This window comes from Anomalospiza imberbis, chromosome 6 (assembly GCF_031753505.1).
Source record: "Anomalospiza imberbis isolate Cuckoo-Finch-1a 21T00152 chromosome 6, ASM3175350v1, whole genome shotgun sequence".
Classification (NCBI taxonomy): Eukaryota; Metazoa; Chordata; class Aves; order Passeriformes; family Viduidae; genus Anomalospiza; species Anomalospiza imberbis.
The window spans coordinates 37,598,724-37,616,288 of NC_089686.1; the positions used below are offsets into that span (position 1 = coordinate 37,598,724).

At 42.5% G+C, this 17,565-nt stretch overlaps 1 protein-coding gene and 1 long non-coding RNA gene across 3 annotated transcripts in view; one reads left to right on the forward strand and one right to left on the reverse strand.

Annotated features, from left to right (window-relative positions):
• The window catches only part of ITPKA (inositol-trisphosphate 3-kinase A), a 39,705-nt gene that overhangs the window by 8,526 nt on the left and 13,614 nt on the right, over positions 1 to 17,565 (reverse strand). For both annotated transcript variants that reach the window (XM_068193471.1, XM_068193470.1), the window contains 3 exons: positions 6,989 to 7,085; positions 4,586 to 4,799; positions 2,816 to 3,020 (listed from right to left, as the gene is read on the reverse strand). In XM_068193471.1, coding sequence (XP_068049572.1) covers positions 2,816 to 3,020; positions 4,586 to 4,799; positions 6,989 to 7,085 — 516 coding nt within the window. The remainder of the gene's footprint in view (positions 1 to 2,815; positions 3,021 to 4,585; positions 4,800 to 6,988; positions 7,086 to 17,565) is intronic.
• Positions 6,076 to 9,624, forward strand: LOC137475782 (uncharacterized). Its single transcript, XR_011000076.1, has 2 exons — positions 6,076 to 7,554; positions 9,346 to 9,624. It is a non-coding gene; the product is annotated as an uncharacterized lncRNA (long non-coding RNA).

A 17,565-nucleotide genomic window follows, 5' to 3' on the forward strand; every position in this document is an offset into this window, starting at 1 on the left:
ACCAAATGGTTCAGAATACTTTTGATAGGAGGAAAAGTGACAAATCCCATAAATGAACTTGACTTGATTTCAGAGATCCAGAAGCAGGGCAAGGATAAGAAATGCATCAACTCAAAGATAAAAGATACCCCACTACTGCAGGAGTGCATATGGTGAATCAGATCTCATTTATCAGCAGCCAGTTCACAGAAGGGCTTATGATTTCACTTTCTTTGCTTTCATTTCTTATTCAAACAGCCACAGGGTAGGAATGACCAAACCCAACACACCTCATCAGCTAACTCCAGGAGTTATCAGTCCAGTCAGGGAGAACATCCCCTTGTTCCCATCAACCACTAGCTGGCACCACTGACTCTTACAGGCTTTCTTACCAAAATGGGGATCCCTTTGCTTTGTTTTTCTGCAAAAATACAGAACTGGATGTACAGTTCAGCTTCAGTGGAACAGTGTAAGAAATACTGACTACCTGTATTGCCTGAACAATTCAGTTTCTGCCACCTTTTCTCCATCTAAAAAAATCTTAAAATGATACCTACATTCCTCATAACAGCACAGGAAGATAGAGAGAAAGGGAATGTGCTCCAAAGTACTTTCTGTACTTAGTCAAGGATTAAGTATTCATTCTGTGCACAGTTACAGCAATGTCTCCACAAAAGGAAACACTACACAGTCTGTGTGTCATACTGCTTCTACCTCTGACATCCAAAAAATCCACAAAGAACAAATCTGGAGGTTTTTCTGAAGCTCCCATGTTCTCCCTTAGCTCAGTCACTCTCTGGGACTGTATGTCTTTACTCACCAACTATCTTTCCAAGAACACTCATGAAAGGCCTCAAGATCATCTGGGTTTCTGAGTCCATTACACAGAGGAGCATACAAAGATATAAGTTGTACAGGAATAAAACAGGTATCTTGATAACATCATTAGCTGGCTAAAGGGCAAGACAGGATCCTGTGTTTTGGCTGGACTGGAGCTAGATCATCTACTCATCTACCACTCAGACAGTTCCTGCATGAGGATGCCTGTGTCTAACAGCCAGGAGTGGGTGGCACAGCACACAAGGGGCCAGGACCGCATGAGCGTGGAGCCCCAGTTCCAGTATCACAGCAAGAGAATCTGTGAATAAGGAAGGGAGAAGACACAAAGCGAAGGAGAGAAGAAAGAGGTGTTTAAAGAGCCTCTGTTCATCAGCATCACCATCTTTTATACCTTATTTCTATGTGCTTGAATTGTGAAATGGAAACAAAACTAATCCAGGTTCTGGAGTGGTGCAGTTGACACACCTGAAGGATGGGATGCCATCCAGAGGGACATAGGCAGGCTCAAAGGTGGGCCCATGGGAACCCCATGTAGTTCAAATGCAAGGTGCTGCACATGGGTCAGGGCAGCCCCCAGTATCTATCCAAGCTGGGGGATGAACAGATCAAGAGTAGCCCTGCTGAGAAGGACCTGGGAGTGCTGTGAATAGGAGGCTGGATGTGACCCAGCAATGTGTGCTCATGGCCCAGAAAGCCAACTGTGTCCTGGGCTGTATCCAGAGCAGCATGGCCAGCAGGGCAAGAGAGGGGATTCTACCCATCTCTTCCTCTCTCATGGGACCCCACCAGCAGTGCTGCATTCAGCTCTGGGGTCCTCAACTCAGGACAGACATGGAGCAAGTCCAGAAGCAAGGATCTGTTGGAGCAAGTCCAGAAGAGGCCACCAAATTGATTAAAGGGATGGAAAACCTCTCCTATGAGGAAAGACTGAGCAAACTGGGTTTTTTTCAGCCTGGAAAAGGCTTTGAGGTGACCTAACTGGTTTTCCAGTACCTGAAGGGAGCCTACAAGAAAAATGGAGAGGGGTTTTTTACAAGAGCAGGCAGTAACAGGGCAAGGGATCCTTTAAAAGTGGGAGTAGGTTTAGAAAAGGTAATAGAAAAAGATTCTTCACTGCAAGTGGGGTAAGGCACTGGAAGAGGTTGCCCACAGAAGTCGTGGGTGCCCCATCCCTGAAATTGTTCAAGACCAAGTTGGATGGAGCTCTGAGCAACCTGGTCTAGTGGAAGGTGTCCCTACCCAAAGCATGGGGGTTGGAACTACGTGATCTTTAAGGTCCATTCCAACCCAGGCCATTCTGTGATTCTATAAAAGATAAGTAAGTAACGGGTAGGAAACAAAATTGCCAAGGTTCTACTGTGGCTATAAGGTAGTATCCTAGGAATGGTACAGGGACACAAACTTACCCATCAAGAACAGCATATGGACTTGGCTGATGGAGAAATTTCATTTTGGATTGCTCTGGCTTTATTCCAGCTCCATCTATACTGGATCTCATAATGTATTTAAAAGGAATAGTGGTTTCCTTGATCCCAAGAGTATCTAAACAAATGCTTTTAACATGCCTTGCCAATAAACATAACTGCAACAAAACCACTTTACTGTGATTCACTTGGAATAAATATGTATAGTTCCTGGATAAAAAAAGTAATTGCATGCAGTGAGGGAGCTAATACTTCTGTTCTGAATTCCTCCTTACAACAGCCTCATTTTCATTCTATCTGCACTGCATACCTCCTTGAGTCCTTCCTGTAAGGTCTCTGTAGTTGATTCAAATATGGCTGATGTGTATTTGAAGCTTAAATTCATTGACACTCTCTGTTACCATTAGAATGAATGCTTTAGAACTGCAATAGAGTGAATTCTGTGGTTTCAGTTAGTGCATTTTCACATAATCATTTGGAAAAGCTGGCTACTGATGTGCACAAACTTTTTAATTAATCAACACATCAAACAAAGTTCATTCTCCAGGTAAAGGCAGAGGTGAAACAATTACCTTAATTCCTTCAATCCTGAAGCCCAGGTTGGCACTAGAGCTGATGGTTTCTCTCCACTGCATGTAGCGGGGTTTGGTGACAGCATGCTGGGCGTTCTCTTCAGCCGTGGGAGCAAGAGGATCCACTTCAATCATTTTCTTGTACATGTCCTTACGCAGCTTTGGTTTCTCTCGTGCCTTAGTCAACTCTTCCTCCAGGTATGTCCTGCAAACACCACATCCCAACACATCCTTAAGGACTTCCTCAACATTTCTTTTTACAGCTCACAAACTGGCCTCAAGAAACAACAATCAGGAAAATAAGCCTTATCATCGCCCCAGTTTTGCATACGGGGAAACCAAAGTACACAGAGCAATGACTGTGCAGGCATATTTAGTGAAACAGACACAGGAATCACAAATTCTAATTCACTTCTTGTTCTAACTTTACCTTTACTTACAAGTTATGATTATTTCCTGGTTACAGAATAGGAGGAAGCTGAATTCCCACTGTGCCATAAAACAGAACTGCATTTTCAGAGGACAGGTAAGAGAGATCACTTATAATGAAATAAAAAAACAAATAGGGCTATTGAAGACTTACTACATTCTCTCTCCTCAAAATACTTTAAAACAGTCATGAGCAATTTTTTTAGGCCTCAGAAAGTTTAAGTTTTACTTAATGCATCTCAGTGAAAGACAGAATTGCTCTTCGTATAGCAAAAACTAAAGTAAAGCAGATTATCAAAGTAGTTCCAAACCATAAGAAGTAACTAAGAACAGGAAGTTGAAGGGACACAGAACTTCCACATTTTGCTCTTATCACTCAATCTGTTAATCTGGTAGCCATTAGAAAGGCACTATCCATGTTTTCTACATTCCATTGGATTCTTAAAGCTTTGTCAAGTGCCTGAAGTTTACTTTCTTCATCACAGCATAACAAACCAGGATGGCACTTAGGAGATGATGTTACTCACTGCCAGAATGTCACCTACTTTCAACAAAATGTGTACCGTTGCAAATCCTTCTCCTCTTTCTTCTGAACATACCAGTGCTACATCTTTCTAATTAATTTTAAATTTTGCATCTATTTGAAAAGGTGTATCTGTACTCCTGTAAGTAGAGTAACTAATTTATGACAATAACTCTTGAGCAGCTGAGCTGACACCTGAAAGATTACTTTGGCAGCTCATACTTCTCTGTACTGTTACCTTACTCCAGGATCTCAACAAATCTCTATCTCTTTGTTATGCTTAGATAGTATTTTTGATGTTTTCATCTTAATCACAGACAACAAATGGAAAATAAAGTGAGAACCTGGAGAACAAAGAGATGGCAACACCTTGAGATGTCAGAGTAGGGAAAAACACAGGTCAGTCCTGATCAAATGGTCGACTCTTTAAAGAAAAGATCAATACCAGCAAAGACTCATTCAAGCACTGGAGATGGGTTTTCACACAGTTATTCAGTCATTTGCATTGGGAGATGGAAATTTTACTTTGTGAGGCTTTCTGAATCACTGCATACGCAAGGATTCAATGAAATGGCAGTGAATAAATCATGTCATTTTTTCCCATGTATTATCAGGCCACTGCAGAGAAACTTTGTCTTAAATCACCCCTGAACATTTCTTGATGTGGATAGTTTTTGAGGCTATAGATCAGTTAGTTTCCAGAATCCATGTACAAACTGGCAATAATGGGACATGTTGTCCAAGTTGACTGTGAGCATGACCACACTTCCCCCTTCCTTCAAATGCAGAGAAAGCACATTCTCTTTCATTCACCCCACCTGATGCCCATCTTGCAGTCCATCACACTTGGCCCTTCAAAATCAGTAAGCAAGTCATCCAGCTGGATGTAGCTCTCGCCATCTCTCTCCACCACACCATGGAAGCAAGGGACGCAGGAGCGTAGTGGATCTTTCATCAATCGCTCAAAACACTCCTTTTCATTCTCTGAGAAGCGTTTGAGAATCTTCCCACTATCAGCTGCTTTGAAATTCCCTAAAAAAAGAAAATCAAACACTTGCTGACAAGATTGACAAGCAAAAAAGAAAAACCCCTTCCCCCACCATTCCAGCTAGATCTACCTCAGTCTCATGGCAGCAGTTAAAAGATTTCCCCTGAAGAGAAGAGATAAGATGCTTTCCATAAAAAATAAAACACACAGGACAAACAGTTGTTAGCAGTGAAAGTCCGTTTGGATACATTCCCATGTCAGAATTTATGGCTTTAAGGAGTGCAGTTGCTTCAGGCCATTGGGCTGTTTGGAGTTTTTCCATGCTAGTCTTTTAAACAGTACTATACTTACTAAAATGCACAGGAAGAAGCCATGTGCCAGAATTCATTAATCCTCTGACAGGCTATTTTAAAGCTGCATAACACTGCCAGCACTGGCTTTGTCCTTAATCCTCACACAGGGTATATACACCTGCTGAGCGTGGCTGGACAGAGGCAGCACAGTCAGTCAGTGATAGTTAAACAGCCAGAACCAGCCAGAAGCCAAGCACTGCCCTTTCCACACAGACACACACAGACACACACACACACACACACACACACACACACACACACACACACACGCTGTGACTGCGCCTGCGTCTGCCTGCAGGTATTGCCTCTCCTCTGGAAACCTGCTTATCTGCTAATGCCCTGCAGGTACAGTCTGGAGGGCGACAGTGCTTTTTACAGCTCTGTGTCTGAATGGTATCCAGGACAAATGACATCTGCAGAGGCCACAATTAGCAGTAATCAGCCTCCACCTGTCCAGAGTTTCCAAACGCTCTCCTATCCTTGCAACCTGCCAACAGCATCTGAGGAAAGTGCACGTTTCATTCAGAGGCACCCTTTAATTTAGTCAAAATAAATTGGGCACCAAATTAGGAGCCTCATTAACCCTGGGGATAACACTGAACCTTTACCACAGCGGGATCCTTCAGCCATTGCAAACTGGTTCTTCTCTGACAAATCCTAGAACAGGCACTGCCTCGGCAAAAGGGCAAGGCCAGTAACAGCCCAGGTTCTAGTTCAGAAAGAAACTATCATATCAGAAAAGAACAGCTGCAGAAAGGATGGAGTAAACCCAACCACAGAACACTGCTAAAAGGAAACTGGAACAGTATCTCTCCTAATCAGCTTCTATTAAACTCTTAACTCTCCTCTTCCACCCTACTATATGAGTCTCCAGAAGGCTTATGATTACATGACCAGTGCCTCACTCCAGACAGATGAAGCCAACTCCACACATCTGTGACAAAAACTGCATTACGACTGGGTCATCTTGGCACTTTGCGTGATACAAATCAGACCCAACAACAACATTGTGCAAAATGCAGCTACTCAATTTCTAGGGCTCAGTAAATTTCTCAGCACAGCTTTGAAGTGCACCATATTAGGGCATCAGCATACACAGAGGTGGTTCACGTACTGCATTACAGCACGATGCAGCGTGGGTGCCTGCCCACATGTGTACTAATAAACCCCCACTAGCACTGCACAGAAATTATATGAAGCATCAGAGACACAAAGCTGATGACTTCTCTTTGTTGTTTTTTTGCCTTACTAATGAAACTAAACCTACATCAGGAGCACACCTACCAATTTTTACAGACACAAAACTAGAATCAACCAAGTGAGCTGCACCTTGCACTCATAGATTGAACAATGGCAGACTCACAATGCAAACACATGGTCAGCAAGGCAATTTTCCCATTTGTTTTTCACCCAAGGACCTACATTCAGATGAGGGGTTTAGAGTGTATTAGAAACATTGTCCTTTCCAGGGCTGAAGAACATACAGGCGTGGACAGCAATCCTTCCCCCTAGAGAACTAACTACTGGCTACTCAGTCAGGAAAAATGATCCCATACTGCATACTACAGCACCAGACAGATTATGGCTTTAGTTTCCCAACCTCTTGTTTCCCTCTAACAAGTATTTTACACATATCACCTTACAAGCCTGGCCCTTCTCCAGAGTCTGACCATTGCTTCCCCGCTGATCTCAATATTCAGGTATATCACTCCCACTTTCCCTATCCACACCACAACTGAAATAGGTTTTAGGTCACAGATTTGTGTGATATTGCCTGCTTCCTTTTTACCTGAAGTAAGGAAGGAAACAGAGAAAGACTGTTCTCTATGCTGCAGTCATCCTCACTCCAGAGACAAACACACTGAAGATACCCCTCTCACCTGTATGCCCAGCCAGCTGTACCCATGAGTAGCGCTTCTTGAAGGGGCTGATGACTGGTAAGTTAACCATGGTTTTAATTGTATGCCATGCCTTTTTCTGGAAAAGAAAAGAAAACTTAAGTTGGGCAAAAGCTGAAATCCTGACATGCCACAAATGTATTACACAGCTTCATGCACATTGAATTGTTCCTCACTAATGTGTAAGTGCTCAAAGGTGGAACCACAAAACAAACACTATCATCTTTGTTGGAAAAATATGCACACAAACCCAAGAATGGACAAATAAAGATAACGCCGTGCCATGCATAAGAAAGCTGCCTGTAAGGAGGGAAAAAAAAAAAGTCATACTGCACGTCACAGGCCTGTTCTTAGCCACACCTCGCCCTCTGTGTGTGAGTCACACAGTATGTGGACAGCAGATGCTGAACGAACACACACATGCACACATACGCACATTTCAGTTTCCATGAGACATGCACATAAGCTGCTTGTCGCTGTCAGCAACACTTCCTTTCCAGAGAACTTCAGCATCATGTCATGATTAGCAGCTTTCCCCGAGTCAGCAGGTAAATCCTACTGTGACACCTGTATAGAAAGCGCATCTCTAGTTGGACACGGAGCTCACACAGGTTCCTCAGCACCCACTGACAGCGTGCTGTACAACCTACTCCAGGTCATGAATTTTCCTACTCCCTCCTCTCTTTCCCAATCCTGTTACTTTTTAACAAAGCTGGGCATTGCTCTGGCAACCTTTGGCTGCAGCTGTCTGGGTACCGCTGCAGGCAGACAGGGAAACAGAACAGCTGTTCACAAAGAGCAGCTGAGTGCCCTGTCACAAAGGCAAGGGAAAAAGAGTAGAAAGTGAAAAAGTCTCATGCTTTGGAACTGAAACCCAGATGGGAGAGAACTACAGCCCACCAACGTTCATGTTACACTTGGAGGGATCCCAAAGTGCTTTACAAACAAGGAAAGCAGGCTCAGTTCTTCTATCACTAGAACACAACACCCTGCTGGAGAAGAAAAACAGAGCTGCATTATACTTATGGCATGATAGTTTAGTGCTGAGAGGGTTTTGTTGAGATCAGGTGTAGCTGGGGATTAGGCTGCATTTACACAAGTGTTTATCAATGGCCCAATTGGAAATCATCAAAATCAATGGGAGGTATTAATGTCACTGAATACAAGTTTAGGTCTTGCTCATCAACTGGAAAATACACATTCAAAACAACTGTGTCTTCTCTAGCATGGATATTGATCTGAAGATTTAGGTGCTTAGGATACCTAATTTTTATTGTCTTCTACAGTCTAAGTGAAAAACAGAAAATGTGAAATTGCAGGCAATGATACACAGGCAAAATGTCTCCAGATCACTCTCTGACCTGGCCACACTTCCTCAAACATTAACTTACACAACATTTCTTATAAGGTACCCTCCAGCAACATTGGTCACTGTGTGAGGGCAAAAACCTGCAGTTATCTTAGAATGTATCAAGAATGTATATGAACCCACAGACACAAGTGATTTTTTTTCAAGGATTTGCCTTCACAAAAAAGTTTTAAGTAATGCTTCGCATTAAACTGACATAACAACATAATTGCCATATGAGCATACTTACTCTGAAATGAGATTGCTTTTACCTATTAAACTTTGGGTTTTAATGGAGTTCAAGCTGAAATTAAGTCACTCTTAGTCAGACATGCGCCCCGTGCAGCAATGATACTTTTGAAAACATACTATGCCAGTGAGAGGAAGCATCCAGAGAAAATCCTGGATGTTTGAGAATTATGAAGACTCAGTTGCACTTACTAAAACTCCACAGATGTTTAGCTCTAGCTAAACTCCAACTTCATAAATAACTTATGCAGGTTCATATGCTATATTATTTGGATTTCATATTTCTTAAAATTTGCCTTAAGCTGCTCCAAACTGCAGCCTTGCAGTGTTGAACAGTGACTTGTGTCTATTGCAGACCCAGCTGCTGATCTGTGAGAATGAAAGAGACTCTTGTACACTACTTAAACATGTCCATAGCCTCCTTCTGGAGGAAAGTGCAATGTAAATACTGTTTTTCAAGTAGCAAATAAATTATTTTTGTGTAGTTCATTTGTGAGATTTCACTGATAGCAGAAGCTCTTCAGTCTACTGTGCTGTTTCTACTTCAGAAGGACAGAGCCCCAAGTTATTTAAACAATAGTTGAAAAAAAAACATTGTTATGAAGTAAAATGACCTCTTTGAATGTAGCTCCTGCCAAAGACTTAGTTTTTTAAGATTCCATGCCAGTTTTCAGGGCAACACATAAAGACCCCATACACATCATAATGTTCCACTCCCAACAAACTGCATCCTGTCTCCCAGTGACTTGTCATACTGCTACACGCATCAGTAACGAGAAGCACAGATCCTCAACGAATGCACATCAACTGTCAATGCAACATCACACTCCAGTGGCTCTCCTGCCTCCTCCCTCCCACCAGATGCTAAGAAGCTGAAGCTTTTATTTGTACTGTGGGCGTGAAGGAGAGACAATGGGCCAAGTTCAGCCCTAGCTCAAGTGGACTTTGGCTGCTTAGGCTACAGCTGCCTTGGATAAGGATGTTTAAGCCACTCATGCAATACATAAACACTGACAATTTTTATTTACCTTTTTTAATTTAAAATAATCTCTTCACAAACCTCTCCTCCCCCTCAAGACAGGGAAAGTAGAAGGCTCAAGCTAGGAGGGAAAGGATTGCCTTCAGACCCAGCCTGTGGGGAGTGTTGCCATCAGCAGGGGTTCAGTAGTTTCACTTTCCTCTACCTCAATTTCTAGTCTCCCAGCTCACTCAACCCAGGGTACAAATTGCCAGGATGCAAGCAGGGCTGCATGCTGGTAGAGCAGTGGTGTGAGTGGGAAGATGAAAACTTTGTGTGCTTGCTGTAGGAGGAATCATTCTCACTTCTATTTCTAAAGCAAGATCTCTTCTTCTTTGTTAGCAATGGCATTATGTGCTTTTCAAATCACTGCTTTATGCTGCAATGGCAAAGAGGGCTTCTCCCACTGCCCACTACCACCGTCTGTATTTGCAGCCTTATCTCCCTCTGTCCCTGTTTCTTCTAGATTCCTGCTCAGTCTTCCTTGACTTTTTGCCCTGCCTGGGTTTCTCCAAGATCTCACTTCTTCTAGATTCCCAGGAGAAACTCAGGTATCTCTGGATTGTATCTGCATTCAGGATTGTCTGAATTGACATCACTGATGCTGCTTTATATGCCTCAATATGCTCAAGAGTTTTCCAACAGTAAGAAGAAAGGCATTCCAAAAGAGTCGAGAAGCAAATCTGAAAAATATTAACATTCTTAGACTCAGCATGTAAGTTACTCAACATGAACTTTAACTGACACATGATATAAACACCCTTGAGCAATAAAAGATGTGGGGCACTGAAGAGGGAAAAGCAAGTTTTCTGCCAATGGGGCAGACCATGTGACAGTCTGTGCCACGGCAAGCGTGCCCCGGCAGTAAACGGACAAAATTTCAGGGAAGAGAATGGGAGAAGCAATCCATGCAATGCAGCCACAGTGCCTGCTAAGGAACTGTGGTTTGGTGTCTGATCTGCTCCCTGGATTACTCTCTTGACTCACTTTCCTAAATTTGAAGCACAGCTCAGAAGAGAAGCACACATCCATGCAGCAGATGTGGAGACCTGCTCAGTGCTTATGCAGACAAGATGCTGGCTAGGTGAGGTATTCCCAACCTATTCTACCCTGGATAAAGCTGGCTGCTGCCCTGGTGTCTACCCATTAAGGAAGAGCAAAGAGCAGCAGTAACCAAGCAGCACTGGTTTGTGTGAGCACACCTTTCTCCAGGCCTTTTCTCATGACAAGCAGGCAACTTCGCACATGACCAGTGTGCAGAGGCACAGCCATGATGAGCCTGCACAAGTACACCAGAGGACTTGCCTGATGAAAATCCACTGAACTCTCTGGGAGGTATTTCATCCATTTGACGGCAGCTGGCCTCAGACCCCATTGTCCCCAAGAATAAATCTCCAGAAACTACCAGGCTTTCCTGAAACCGTCCCATCACTGCTGGACAAGAGCTGTAACATCCTAACAAGCAAGCTCACTGAAGAGATTAGTGTAAACTCCCTGAATTGTTTTTTAGTTGCTACTGTTGTTTTACAGGCAGTACAGAACAACTAGCATCTCTCTGAGCATATGCTGAATTCCTCAGGAACAGGAGAGCCACTCTAATTCCTAAAGGCAACAGTGGATAGGGACCTGAACATTCCTCTGCTGTTCTATGGAAAAATAAATAAAATCTCTCACTTATTTAAGGGTAAAAATAAAATAATAATATCTTAGTTCTGTGAAGGTCTGAAACACATGTAACTACCCTTAGGCAAGAAATGACAAACAGGTAACATATATAAGAATTTGTTTCACTTAGGAATTTTCAGCAATTACAGTAATTAAAAACATCAGTCACATCTAAATTAGGAAGCGTTGGGGGAATAAGAAAAACCTTTTCTTCAGAAAAATGAAGTCATTCAGCTTTCATAATTCTTGCATATTACTTGAAACTGTAATGAGTTAAAGAACAAAAGAACACTAAAATTCAATATAAATCAACAGGGTATTTAAAAATATCCATGATTCCATCAGCAGCAAAGTGGAGGTGTAGTTTCTTGTCTGAGCTGGTAAATCATCATGGAAATTCTGCTAGGCTATTGTAAACAATGACCCTTGAATCACTTTACCAGGTACATTTCAGCCATTTCTTTACCCAAGATCCTGTGGTCTTTTTTTTTTCTTTTTGTTTTTGTGCACTAGTACAAAGCCTACATAAGAAAGCTATTATGACAGCAAGAAGCAAAAGGATAATGATAATTTTTTTTTGGTAATCCTTTTTTTTTTTTTCCTAGAAGGCTTTAAGAAAGAATACTTAATTGTCAGTCATCATTACCTACTGTTCTCTTAAAGTCTTTACATCATTTAGGCTAAATTCTGCCACTCTGGGACATGGGGGCTGAAATCTAATCTGTACTGCTGGTTGCCACTGCCTACTCAGTGTCTCACCAACTCCTAGAAGGAACAAAGTTCCTCCACAGGGACTTGTAAGGAGTACAGAAAACTATAATTATCAAAAAGTTACTATGTGCTTTTCAGAACAATCCTGTTAAGAGCCATGTGCCCAAAATACAGGAGCACTGAGCAACCCCTTGCCCAGGGATCTTGGCCAACACAGTGAACAGCAGGCACATGAGAAGGTGATGAGCACTGGCCTCTTTTGGGGCACAGTAACCACAGCAATAGTGTCTGGAAAAGTAAAAAGTGTCTGGGAACTCATCAGACCAGTCAATGGCTGGAACTGCCTTCTATGAGCAGGCCCAAAAATAACACTGTGAATTACTAAACTAGGTATCAGTTATGACTTATCCAGGCACAGTATTAGTCATGCTCCAGTGGCTCACCTTTCTGCTGGGTTGGCTTTTTTGCCCTATATTACTCTCCCTTTCCTGGTCACACACTAGCACCCGTATTACTCTAAAGTGACACAACAAATCCTCAGGAGGTCCACACTATTACTCACACAGGTGTCTTAACTATCAGCATGAGCAGCTGGTCACTTTCTGTTCATAACTGTTTCCTTAAAACTCTGTATCTTTTACAGTTTTATTATTGCTTCACAGAATGGGTCAGATTGGAAGGGACCACACTGGGTCATTTGGTCCAACCTCTCTGCTCAAGCACGGTCGTTCTAGAGTACGTGGCATAGGATTGCATCCAGATGGTTCTGGACTATCTCCAGGGAAGGAGACTTTACAACCTTTCTGGGCAACTCGTTCCAGTGCTTGACCACCTGCAAAAGTTCTACTTCCTATTCAGGTGGAACTTCCTGTGCATCAGTTTCTGCTCACTGCATCTTGTCCTATTGCTTGGCACCACTAAGCAGAGCCCGGCTCCATCCTCTGACACCCTCCCTTCAGATACTGATAGACACTGATGAGGTCCCCTCTCATTTTTCCCTTTTTGAGGCTGAACAGGCCCAGCTTCCTCAGCCTTTCCTCATAAGAGCTGCTTCAGTCTCCTAATCCTCTTCAAAGCCCTTCTCTGGACCTGCTCCAGGAGCTCCATGTCTTTCTTGTACTGAGGAGCACAGATGCAGCCTCACAAGGGCTAAGTAGAAGGGTCGAATCACTTCCCTAGACCTGCTGGCAATCTCTTCCTAATGCATTCCAGGATACCATTGGCCTTCTTGGCCTCTAGTTTTACTTTTTATACAATATACACGTACTTAAAATGTTTTCTAAAACTTCTGAGTTAAATTTTATTTACAAAACCCTTGACTGCTTTATTTACTATAGTTTATTACAACGGAAATCAGTTTGAAAGCTAATTTGTTTTCCTAATTATTGATGCCATTTTATTCAATTATTTAAATAATTTAGAAAATTAAAATAATATATTTGTTCTCTGCTTTCACTACTGTTTGCCACTTTATTTTAATTGGCTTTGACCTGACATATTGGACCTACACAGGTAAAGAACTTAAATGTAGGTCTAAAGCTATTAACCATATTATTTTAATGGACTACACCTAGCCCAAACAAAACTTTCTTTTCATCTGTTTCAACACAGTCAATACCTGCCACTACTATAAAAAGCTTCCATGAGAAATAATTTTGAGCAAATCACAACCAAGAAAATTACTGGCCTAATTTAATTACTATGTAATTAGATCTGCTTCTTTCTCTGTGTGAATGTGGTCAATAACAACAGTACTATAATTACAATCTACTAAAAAAATAACCACATAACATTTAAGCAAAGTATCTACTGCTTTGTCAAAATCACAATACTCTACCAAGGCAAGTTGTTATCAGCACAATTTCCCCCAAACCAAAGACTGTTCCATGGGTGCAGCTTCCCAGCAGCCAGCTTCAATGGTTATTAGGGATTTCATTTTCTCAAGGAGTACAGCTCTGGGACAGTTCACCATATGGTTTCACGTCACGGGGAGAACTGAGGACCTCAGTGATGTTATATAAGAAAAAAAAATTAAAAAGATAGTGAGAGTTGCTGAGCAACACAGTATCTTTCCGGTTACAGTCACAAAATTTGCCTATCAAGGGATTCTGGTTTTGAGTGCCTTCAGTTTGAGGCTTAGTGTAGTTGTCTTTGCAGATATGAAACAGGCAAGCAGTCATCTTGGTCAGATCCAGATCCTGAACCAGCTGACATTTTTATGCGAAATGTAAGCAAAACATAATTATCCTTGGTGTTTCTTCTAGTGATATATGCATACACATTCATGCATGCTTTTAAAATACCTAAAGCAGATAGTAAAAGCCTTTGATTGCAGATGATCAAAATTCCATTACCTTTTTTTATGATTATCCAGACTATAACAAGTCCTAGGCTCGGGATCATCTGGTATTTGAAGAAACTTAGAACACCTTACAAGACACGGAGTGAATGAGGCATACATGACAATTTTACCGTATTTGTTGGAAGAAATATAACTGAAATATCCACAAAAGTTCTGTGTAGGGAAGCAAGGTGCAAGATTTTCCCATAGCTAAAACAAAAATGCCCCAAACAGTAATGACAGCAAATCCCTGAATTTATCATAGAAGGCACTTTATACTTTCAGCAGCCAGTTTCTGTGCTCTTGCCCCTTATCAGAGGTTCCTGGAATCCTCAAGCTCAGGAGATTCTTGCTGCCAAGTCTACTACCCACTTGGCTGAATCAGACATGAATCACAAATCGAGACAAAGATCTCAATGGGTGGGAGGTGAAAGAGCAAGTTAAGAAGGAGAATGCTCCCCAAACGTATGTGAGTGAACCTTCACACAAACCTTTATCACTGAGCTTCTGAGTGCAACACTTAATTCAGCTCCCATGGTAGGGTAAGGCTCCTACAGCAACTCAGCCCCTTTATTACCACATTTCACCTTCTCTTGGTCCTGGGCAGGAAACAGGTTCCTGAAGCACCAAGCACTAATCCACAGAGGAGTCAGTGTGCTTGTCAGAGACTAGACAAAAAGAGACATTCTGTTTGGGGCCAGAATGTTGCGTTACGATAACTGACGTCTGGACAGCCTGGTCCAGAGTCTGGAGCTGCAAGCATCGGCTTTAGAAAGTCTGTGCCCTGACAGGCAATAGCATCATTCTTCACACTGAGATCTATGCCAACCAGTGCCAACTAATAATTTGGCCAAATCACAGCAAATGGCCTTCTGCCAGGGAAGCTGTGTTACTTCAAATGCTGTCAGCTGTCCCTCAAGGAATACAGTGTAACCACATCCCTGGTCAAGGATACCCTTGAGCCATCTCCACCTACTGGATGCCTTGGCAGCCCTGACCATCCCTGCATCTAAGTTCCCAAGGGAACTTAACACTCCCTGCTTTGTCACACAGTTGATCTTCCCGTGATGTAGGAGTGCCAGCTGGAGCTGTAAGACTGATAATCAACAGCAAGGGAGAACATGTACTCCTAAAGAGCAGCAGTTTGCATGCTACACAAGCAGCCTCCTGATCAGCACCTCTTATCAGACTGCCAGGCAAACTGTGAACACACCTTCAACTCTCCCTCCCTCTCTTTCACCCTCCAAACTCCAACCTTAGAGAAGAAACACTGCTTAGCCTTTCTTAGCCCTTGATGCTTCTGGGCTTTGCACTCAGCCATGGGTTGAGGGCCACAGCTGCTCAACCAGCATTTGGCAGGTGGATCCTCTGACTGCAGGGTTTCCATTTCCTGTTTATGCTGCACTCAGGATGGGCTGGGCTAAATCTTCGGAGTCATGAGAAACACTTAATGCAATAAGCAGAAACAACACTGCAAGTCAGAAGCCTCAGGTTCCTGTGTTTTCTCCCTTGTGGTGCCTCACCATGCAGTGAGATGCACGCATAATTTGGTTTGGTACTCTTTAGGATACGTGGTAAGCCTGCTGGGTGCTCATTATGTCTGGACTAAAGGAAGAAGTGACGGTAAGAGAAATGGACGGTCAGTATCAGACTCAATTACTAAGAGCACAAAATCCCATGTTCCACTCCATGGCTGGATTCTACTTGTACAGTCCAGGAGCAGTTCCCCTCTAAATCAGAGGAAAATTAACTACAAAGAAGCAAAAGCCTTGCTTGCCCTCCTGCAAAGAGCACAAGAGCCACAATCTGCTGACTATTCTGCAGGGATCTATGTCGGCATTTTGTTTCTGGTTATTACCAGTTGAAATATCTGCAACTCTACATTATTCCCGGGTCAAAAGACAAAATAATAAAGTTAGATGGCTTCAAAGGTGCATTGTCACAAGGGCTTCCTTCATTTATCTCACAGATATGTTGCAAAAGCTGATACTGTTGATTCAAAATCAGATTTTAATTCAACAAGAATAAATGTTTTCCGTTCTAAGGGATACTAAACTGTCTGCCTTCCATAGCAGGCATTAAATATAGTCATTATCCCTACTTTCACAGCTTGTGGTCTGCTCTGAAAGACACTGGTTCTCTGACAGGATGGAGCTCTGCCACCTGTCCCTACTGAGCACACGAAAGCTGAATCAACAACATTCTGTCCCTACCAGGGTTCTGCCAGAACATCAGTCTTGCTGGAAACTGAAATGTTACTATCCAAGAAGTAAATGGAAAGTTCCTCACTATAGGAAAGTTGACTCAGAGCCCAAACATTCAAGATTTATTCAGGCTGTCCATCACCCAGAACAGATATGTGGTAAATCAAACATCACTTTAGCAGATGGTGTGGCAGAATGAAAGAAATCTTTCTTAACCTCCAAAACAACTGCAGTTTAAAAATTCAGAAACAGTCTAGCAATTTGACAGTTCTCTGCCTGTCTTCCACATCTCATGGGTCACTCACTGACATCTCCAGTCATGAGAAAGGGACATGTAGAAAGACAACACTCTTTACATGATAAAATAAGCCCAACATCCTATCAGGTAGGACAGAGAATTATCAGTTCCAAATAGGATGACTATTTGGGAATACTTAAAATCCAAATAGATCCACATTTCTCTGTGCACAGACCAATAAATAGGTTTAGCCTAAAACACAATCACAACTTGTTAAGGTGCAAACTTGTCATTTGTGAACTGTGATGACCTCAAATCCAAATGTACTACAAGTGCCAATCGGTTTAAATCAGGTGTGGTTTCTGTGTAACATCAAGGGAGACTGTGTTCTGGCAAGAAGCCAGGAAATAACTTCAATAAGCTAATCACCCCTGAGTGAACTTGGGAAGGAAGCTGAGCATGTGCTGCATCTCATTTGCAATGGCAGTGCAGTCTGTTACCTGGAGACACAACTCTATCCTGCCTGCCCAGCAGCTCAGGGATAGGCACATCACCACTTTAACATCCCAGTGACCCAGAGGCCACAGCAGAATCTCCAGTCTGAACAGACAAAGAAATAAAGAGAATTTTAATGCTTATCCTTTCTTACACTTTCCAATTTACCAGAAACCACTACCATCCAACAAGAACTGCAAAACTGTTTTCTACTAGTTGGTCAAAGATCTCTCTATTCCTATCCCCAATAGTTTGGGTGAATGGACACATGTTGAAAGCTGACCCTGTTT